Source organism: Eptatretus burgeri, chromosome 4 (assembly GCF_056783735.1).
Source record: "Eptatretus burgeri isolate ZD-2024b chromosome 4, Ebu_testis_v1, whole genome shotgun sequence".
Classification (NCBI taxonomy): Eukaryota; Metazoa; Chordata; class Myxini; order Myxiniformes; family Myxinidae; genus Eptatretus; species Eptatretus burgeri.
Window position 1 is genome coordinate 109,441,019 of NC_140964.1, and position 9,392 is coordinate 109,450,410.

At 43.1% G+C, this 9,392-nt stretch overlaps 1 protein-coding gene across 6 annotated transcripts in view; it reads left to right on the forward strand.

Annotated features, from left to right (window-relative positions):
• Window positions 1-9,392, forward strand: part of LOC147028883 (lysine-specific demethylase 8-like) — an 88,617-nt gene that overhangs the window by 20,895 nt on the left and 58,330 nt on the right. For all 6 annotated transcript variants that reach the window (XR_015057754.1, XR_015057755.1, XM_085879675.1 and 3 more), the window contains exon 3: window positions 7,407-7,565. Coding sequence is in view for 4 of the 6 variants with exons in the window: in XM_085879675.1 (XP_085735801.1) it covers window positions 7,407-7,565 (159 nt within the window). In the remaining 2 variants the exon portion in view is untranslated. The remainder of the gene's footprint in view (window positions 1-7,406; window positions 7,566-9,392) is intronic.

Below are 9,392 nucleotides of genomic sequence, written 5' to 3' on the forward strand. Positions count from 1 at the left end.
CCACGCCCGAACCCACACCACCATCCCGTCGAATCGCCCCGGATCCCTCCTCTTGCCGAGTCTTATTATTTCTGGTTGGAGAAATAAACGTTATTAACTCAGTGAAAAGCGACTCGTGCCACCTTCCTCGTCCCGTTTGCGGTAGAGTGATTAAAACCGCCACATTTGGGTTATAAAAAAAATAAACTGCCTCCATCGTTTCGGCTCATTCTACGTTGGTGGGACTGTTCAAGTCCCGTGGACGTCACAATATATATATATATATATATATATATATATATATATGTAAATATAATTTCTTTTTTTTTAACCTTCGCAAATCTTCTTTTCTGAAATGGCTGAACAGATTGAGAAAAAACTTTACATGTATGACTGCCTGTCCATGAGGAACAAAAGGTTCACACATCAAAGGCCGCCCGCCGTCACATGGTTTGGCAGCCATATTGGATTTACCCTAAAACCTATAAAAAATACACCACTCATAAGAAATCCTGGCAAGAGTCTGCAATCTCTGATTGCTCTTTTTTCTTGTTGTCATTGTTGCTGCTGTTGTTTGTGCACTCCTTCAATTTACTTTTATTCAGGTTTATATTTATTTGTTTATCATTCTATATATGATTCATGCCTGGTGTTGGCGTAGTGGTTTGGGTAGCGGCTTGGGATCCAAAAGGTCCTGAGTTCAAGCCCCGTTGGGCCACTTGAATTAATACACACCAGGAGGTTGACTCAGCCTGTCATCCTTCCGAGGTCGGCGAAGTGAGTACCAGTGTACTGGGCCCGGTGTATGCCCCGGTTAGAATAGGTGTACCATATCACTGTGTCGTAAAAGGCGACCAGGATTGCGTCAGGAAGGGCATCCGGCGTAAAACCTGTGCCGAATCAGTATGCGGATCATAACGGATGATCTGCTGTGGTGACCCCTAACAGGAGCAGCTGAAAGAAGAATTCTATATATGATTTGCAAATTGTTTGTGTGTGTTGCATCAACGCTCCATGTTCTGCTTCTTCCTCCCATTTGTAAGAACGGGCTCTTTATAAGAATATATAACCGATGTTTATCGCGTTAAAGTTGCTGACTCGTAAGCTATCAGATGCACTTCAATCCCAGATGAAGCAAAGTTCGAATTTTTTTTAAATTTATTTTTATACAATGTTGAGGCTCAATTTCTTGATTGGTGTGAAAAAGCATTACACACTCATGAATATGGCTCCTTTAATATGTGTGAACTAGGAAAAGTACCCGTCGCTTCGCTGATGGATTTAATCAAAAGACAACATGTTAAACTTCACAACATTCTGCTCTATCCTCTATCCACTCTATAATTTGCCCGAGGTCATCTTTCATCTGCTTGGAAGTCAGCTTACTGGACATCACCATCAACCATCCTTGCTGCTTATACATGGAGTGAGCAAAAATTGCTTCTGCTTCACTGTGAAGCTCCATGTTGGATGCTTTGGTTTGATCCTGCACTTAAAATGAGTGAAATTAAGCTTTCTGAAAGTTTTTTTTTTTTGAATTATTCTGATTCATATTTAAACATCACTGTAATGCATTTGTATGCCTGGTGTTTGCTCAATGGTTAGAGTGGGGGCTTGTGATCCGAGGATCCTGAGTTCAAATCCCATTCGGCTGTTGAATTGATACCAGGTGGGGTTGACTCTGCCTGTCATCCTTCCGAGGTTGGCAAAATAAGTGCCGGCTTGCTGGTATCCTATGTCGGAGTAATGACCCGTCCAGCATTGGGCCCAATAGCCAAGGAGACTGCTTGGGCAGCACCAATGCTCTGCACAGAGTATGGTCCCAATAGATGGATGGATGTAATGCATATTATTAAATTGTTTGAACTTTCTTTACATGAGAAGAAGATGATTTGTAATACCAGATCCCACCAGGTGATGCTGCACGATATACATTTACATAGAGAGGATTGGGGTCTTCCGTCCAAACCCTCCTCCAGATATGCTGCCAAAACTTAAACCATACTTTGTGTACCTTTAAGCAACATGCAAAATTTGGTTGATTTGGTTCAGTAGTTTTTGAAGCATATATAAATGGACAAACGCACAAAGTTATTTTATATATATATATATATATATATATATATATATATATATATATATATATATTTTAATTGTTATTTTTTTTTATATATACAGTGGGGAGAACAAGTATTTGATACACTGCCGATTTTGCAGGTTTTCCCACTTACAAAGCACGTAGAGGTCTGTAATTTTTTATCATAGGTACACTTCAACTGTGAAAGACGGAATCTAAAACAAAAATCCTGAAAACCACATTGTATGATTTTTAAATAATTAATTTGCATTTTATTGCATGAAATAAGTATTTGATACATCAGAAAAGCAGAACTTAATATTTGGTACAGAAACCTTTGTTTGCAATTACAGAGATCAGACGTTTCCTGTAGTTCTTAACCAGGTTTGCACAGACTGCAGCAGGGATTTTGGCCCACTCCTCCATACAGATCTTCTCCAGATCCTTCAGGTTTCGGGGCTGTCGCTGGGCAACATAGACTTTCAGCTCCCTCTAAAGATTTTCTCTTGGGTTCAGGTCTGAAGACTGGCGAGGCCACTCCAGGACCTTGAGATGCTTCTTACGGAGCCACTCCTTATTTGCCCTGGCTGTGTGTTTTGGGTCGTTGTCATGCTGGAAGACCCAGCCACGCCCCATCTTCAATGCTCTTGTTGAGGGAAGGAGGTTGTTGGCCAAGATCTGCTCCTTGCCCCACCCTTTGCCCGGGGCTCATAAAAGGAATAGAGCGGAGCCGTTTCTGTCTCTGTCTCCCTTTTCTCCTCGACTCCTTCCACCTCACCTCGTCTTGCACTCCGGAAGTCAGCCTACTCGCGTTACGAGTACGTCTCACCCCTTGCCATTATTGCACCATTGCTGTTGCATTGCTGCCCAATGCACTGCCCACGCGGCTAATGGCGCCCCAGGCCCCCGCATCATGCGGCGCACCTGTGCCCACTATACTATCCCAGCCCCCCATGGGCCCTTGGCCTACCGCGGCCAACTAGCCCGGTGCCCGGGGTACCCACTCAGCGATACTCACCTTTCGCAGCCACGCTCCCAGCTCGTCAACAGGGCTCCTGCACCCCTCCAAACGGGTTTCGAGCCTACTTTCCGACCAACAACAAAACAACCTCCATTTAGTCAATTTAACTAACCCACTAACTCACTTTACACTGACCCCGGGGTCCCTTGGGTGGGAATCACTCCTCCCCCCAATCACTCATCGCACCATGCATTCCCCATTCACTCCATTCACACAGACCCGCTGGCCTCACTCACTCACCAAGTATATTTTCCTTCCACACTCTTCAACTCTCATATCCCTGTGTCATAAGAGGTGACCAGGGTTGCGTCAGGAAGGGCATCCGGCGTAAAACATGTGCCAAATCACTATGCGGATCATACGGATGATCCGCTGTGGCGACCCCTAACGGGAGCAGCCAAAAGAAGAAGAAGAAGACTCTTCAACTCTCACACATCGCCGAACTCTGCCATCCTACTCACGAAATCCCCTGAACTACCTCGTGCTCCCACGTCATCCCTTAAACTATAGCACGTTCCATTTAACCTACGTAGCTAAGCTACGTCCCCTCTACACACTCACAGTCTGTCACTGTCTCCAAATAATCCCATAAATCCATTTCCCAACCTAAATCTCACCTACAATCCCTCTACCTAATCCATCCCACTCCTGACACCAGTGTTACGAATTTCGGCCCGTCCGGCGTGCGATCGGCCACGTAACTCGAATCGCGACGCGTCGTCCACCGGAATGGACAATTCAGTCGTGACCCTCAGGGAACTACCGCCAGGAGTCAGTCACGGGTGTGGGTTTAACCTCACCACGATCGTTCCAATTGCCCACCCGCACAGGATAGGGTTGCTCGCCAAATTCGACCTACCTAAGTACCTGCGCGAGTGGTTGACCGGGCGATCATACCTCGCCGCAGGTCGACTTCGGACACGAACCGCTTAAGCAGCTCGTTCCGTGCTGCAGGAATAACCGAGCGGAGTTATCGTCGACCTCGACGGTTCAAATTACTTATTGGGTGTTTCAACCCACTATCAATCCCTAACGTGATGCAAGATGGAACTTTCAAACAGAGGAAAGGACGCAACGAAACGGGAAACAGTTTGACAAGCAAGCACTTTATTTCACACACATGCACGTATGGCAGTAATGCAATGACACAAAATGCAACGAAAGCAAAAGCACTACTACCGACTTATTATTTACAACACTTAAACAATTATACTTGTCGGACGGCGCCACAGCATTCATTCAAAAGCAAAGAAAAGACCTCCCCATAGGCAGGGAGGTAGACGGGGTCCGTGGATCAAATGTGCGCGGAACCTGGAGGAGCGGCTAGGTCCACGAGGCCGACAAGGTCTTACCCGCGTCCTCGTGACGCGATGGCAGGCAAGCCGCAATGTCCGCACAGCTGCGCCCCGACTCCGTGCCCCTGGCATGGTCGGTGAGCCCTCTCCGGCATGCTCCGCGCCAGCACGGCTGGGTCGGCACCACGGTTAGGGTGGGGAATAAACGGGGCCACCGGCGCGATCTCAGCGCGGATGGGGAGGGAATTGTTGATGCTCAGGGTCGAGCGAGGGGAATGGCTGGTTGGCTTGGTCGCTTGTGAGAGCGAAGGTGGGTCGATCCCAGCGACGAGACGAGCCCAGCGACCAGCTGGGGGAGGGGGAGGAGCCTGTATGCAGAATTTAGGATCAAAACGCGATTGGAGGCGGGGCCACGCCACCCTCTGTTCAGCCATTGGTGTGGCAAAATGGGGCGTGAGCCTCTTTTGATCCGAATTCTCTCCCGTGAAGAATCCACATTCATCGCGCTTGGAGGCGGGGCCATACCACCCGACGCTCGCCCATTGGATGGAGAAAAAGGGGCGTGAACCCTTCCTGATCCGAATTTCTCCCTGAGAGGAACGCATTCGTACCCGCGGTTCGACGCGTTCAGCATCAATTACGGAACGGGCCCTGGACAGCACGATGTTTGGTGTTGACTGGTCGTGTGGTCGCTGGTTGTCGAAGGAGAAAGGCGAAGGTGGTGGGGGGTTTACTGTGGTGGATTGGTGGTTGGCAGGCGTCGTTTGGGAATGGCAGTGAAGCGATGTTTGCGGGATGGAGTTGTGGAGGTAAAGAGGCAAAGGTGGTGGTGTTTGAGTTGTTGGTGGCTTAATGGCCCAAAATTACAATAGAGAAAGAAAAATGGCTAACTCAAAGCGTCGCAGCCCGGATGAATCACACGTATTCCCTCTAAACAACAGGTGTGGGCTAACAACACATGAACTTATCGATATATCTCACCTGAGGACCCTTTATGGTGTAATGCGAATTTACACAGCCGTAACAATATATATATATATATATATATATATATATATATATATATATATATATATATATATATATATATATATATATATATATATATATATATATATATATATATATATGACTTCCCTTCCAAGGAACTTCAACAAAGAAAGAGACCATATTCAGCCCATCAAGCCTGCACAGGGGTTGCCAACCTATGACAGTTTAAAAAAATATATATATACAGTCAATGCTTGGAGAAGAGCTCAAACATTGAATGGATCAGGATGCAAAAGGAACAGTGGAGAGGTGGGGGTGGGGGGAAACCCACCAACAGCAGAGATGAAGGACAAATGGTGGGAGACTGACAACCGATGGGTGTTGGTAGGGATGGGGTGGACAAGATGAATACAGGACACTCCTCAATCTGTCTGTCTCTGTCTCTCCAAAAATGCCCATACTCTATCCTTTTTTAAATGTGGAGCATTAAGCAAGGAAGTGACCCTCACCATTTTAAAAGACTTTGCTGGGCATGAAATGCCAACCTCCTCGACTTAGAGCGGACGCTCGAACTCTTAACAAATTACGTCATCAACTATTACATTTTAGTTTATTTTGGATCTCTTTGAAGTTTATTATTAAATGTTATGTTTGGGTCACAATGCCAAATGGAGGTTTTTCTTGAATTAAATGATCACCTTTCACTGCAAACTTTGTCAAAGACTTTCAGAATAGGTTACTGTTCTTTACAACGCAGACATGGTTTGTTCAACTTTGTGATAATTGTATCTTAACTCATTGTTAAACAAATCGATTCCATGGTGCATTTATGCGTTTAAAATGCATCTCACTTGGTATCATGTTGTTCTGATCGAATGTTGAGCTTTACCTGCCGGAAGCGGCTGCCAGAAACGGGAGACAGACAAACGAACAGACACAGGATCAGCGTTATGTTGTTCGATAGATAACTCTAATGTTTGTTTAGGTCAGATGTTAATTGTAAAAGTTTAGTCGAGGTAAAAGCTGATGAGTATTTTATTTCTTTAATTGGATTTTAAGCTGTGTGGATATATTGTGAGTGTTGGGCTGGTTCCTTTTGGGGGGGGGGGCTGCTCCAAAATATTTAACCATTTCGCATGAACGAGCAATTTCTATCAGCTTCTGGATATTGAACCATGTAGTTATGGTGAGTGGATTCTCGAGAGGGACTTTTGCAAATGTTTTTGGGGCTGAGTATATTAATGGTAAAGCGGAGATCGAGTTGGGAGAAGAACCAGGCATCATTCGCTGTACTTTGTCCAGCAAAGTTTGTGTGCTGTGTTCGTGTGTTCATGCCTTGCTTGTGTTTTATCACTTGCATAAACACAAGCTTGGGCTATGCCCAACCCGCTGTTTTGTCGTCGATCAAAGAACCTTTAGGTCTTGTAACATATCCCCATGACAGTAATATATACCACTGGAGAAAAATGTTCGGTGGGAAATGTAAATGTAAAGATGGAATGAATCAGATATTTTGCATCTAACTCGTTAAATTGGGATTTATGGTGCATCTTGCATGAGTCTGTCATGTTTGGAATGCTTTGCAAGTTTTAGAAAACTTTTTATAAAAGACTTCTGATTGTGTATTCCACTTCTTTCCACATCTGATCATGTTATTTGAAGCAAAGAGTTTTTCTTTCGGGAGTTGATGATTTAATCTTTCATGATTGTGTTGCTTTCTTGACTCTGATTTATTTTGTTCATGATTAACCTGCTTGCTTAAGTCTTCACTTTTTATGCCAGACCCATGCTGTTGGTACCACGACTATAATATGATTAGTTCCTGTCAACTTCACAATTCTTTAACTTTTCTCTTTCTTCGTCCTATTAATGAGTGCAATGCTTGCTCAGCACATGGTCTAAATTACATTTGTAACGAAAACCAAGTCATCAAAGTTAAACTTTGGTTACCTGCTTTTGACTTGGTGCTGTTTGTCGCAACGTGCAACTGCAGACGCCACAGCATGTGAATGACAGAATTGATTATTTTATTATTCCATTCCAGGAAGCCATACGCATCTGTGACTTGGGTCTACTCATGGGGTTACCAATTCTCGACAATGCCATTCCTCGTCTAATCAGCATCTTGCAAACTTGCTGTGTGCAAAAAAAGCGTTTTGCATCTCAAGCAGACATTGCTTATCCAGAGAATGCTGAAAAAAAGGTAAGACAATAGGGTTTACCTCGGATGCATCTTACTTTGTATAAATTATAACATTGATTTTTCTGCTTGAACTAACTTTTTGGGATGCTCTTCCTGAGAACCATCACAATCCAAAGAGGCAAAAGTGAATACTTCGACAGCCAGGAAGGAAGAGGGAAACCGTCCATCCATCAATTGGGACCATACTCTGTGCAGAGCGTTGGTGCTGCTTAAGCAGTCTCCTTGCCTATCGGGTACAATCCTGGACGGGTCGCCACTCCACCGCAGTGAAATAGCATGCTGGCACTCATTTTGCCAACCTCGGAAGGATGCCAGGCCGAGTTCACCCATCCTGGTATTAATTCAACAGCTGAGCGAGATTTGAACTCAGGACCTGAGGATCCCAAGCCCGCCACTCAAACCATTAAGCCAACACCAGGGAAGAGGAAATGAGGAAAGATAGATAGATATACATAGATAATGTCAGTGTGTTTGTTTCTCCATAACTCCAAAACCATAAAACCCATCAGTCTGAAACTTTGCATGCACACTAAGGGAACGCCAAGGAAGTGCAAGAGTGAAAATTGGGTGTTTGGGTTAATTAAAACACCCCTTTTGAAGATGATTAACTGATTTAATTATTTCATTTATCAGGTGATCCTCGGCCACCTCGCTCTCTGGGGTCTTAAGGCGTTTCCTAGGTAACTTTGCTGGGGTCTGAAGCTGTCATGTTTTTTTGGCCTGCTCAACCATACCTTGACTTGGAACAGGCTGCAATGATTTCTTGACTATAGCATTTTTAAAGATTTTTTTATTTTCTATTTTTACCACTTTCCTCACTCATATTATCAATTGCCTTTGACATAGATTCATACATAAAACAAAAATAACGTCCACATGTCACATCGACTGACTGCGTTGGGCCCGTGGTGGCATGCGATCCCTTGGCTGGTGCCTCGCCGGATGAAAATGTTGTGCAATTTCATTTTTAGCCGACATCACTTTGTTTAACTTTCTTTTTTCTTTTCTTTTTGTGTGATGAGCTTTCATTATCTACCCGTCACTTTGACGTAGATGCATATATATATATATATATATATATATATATATATATATATATATATATATATATATATATATATATATATATATATGAGGCCCCGTGAGGAGTGATGCAAGCGACATTTTTTAATGATATGATGATGATAGGGTAAGGGTTAAAATAGTGCTATATGGCATTTACTCCAAAATGGCTGATGAGTCCCTTACATCACTCCTCCTCACGGTGCCTCATATGTATATGTATATGTATATGTATATGTATATGTATATATATATATATATATATATATATATATATATATATATATATATATATATATGAGGCCCCATGAGGAGTGATGTAAGCGACATTTTTTTAATGATAACATGATGATAGGGGAAGGGTTAAAATAGTGCTATACGGCATTTACTCCAAAATGGCTGAAGAGTCCCTTACATCACTCCTCCTCACGGCGCCTCATATATATGTATAGGTATAGGTATAGATAAAGATATGTATGTGTGTGTGTATGTATATATATATATATATATATATATATATATATATATATATATATATATATATATATATATATATATATATATATAAAACCTCCGTCGACGTCATGTTCAGAGTTCCTCCATGTTTGATCGAGCAGTGAAAAGCGTAGACCAACATTTTGTTTATCTCTGGATTGATATATTTTTGAATTAAATTTTGTTACTTTTTTCACTTGAATTCCATATTTAAAGAATTATATTCAAAGGTAAGCTTTTTGTGGTTCTCCTTTTCGTGTACTTTATCTG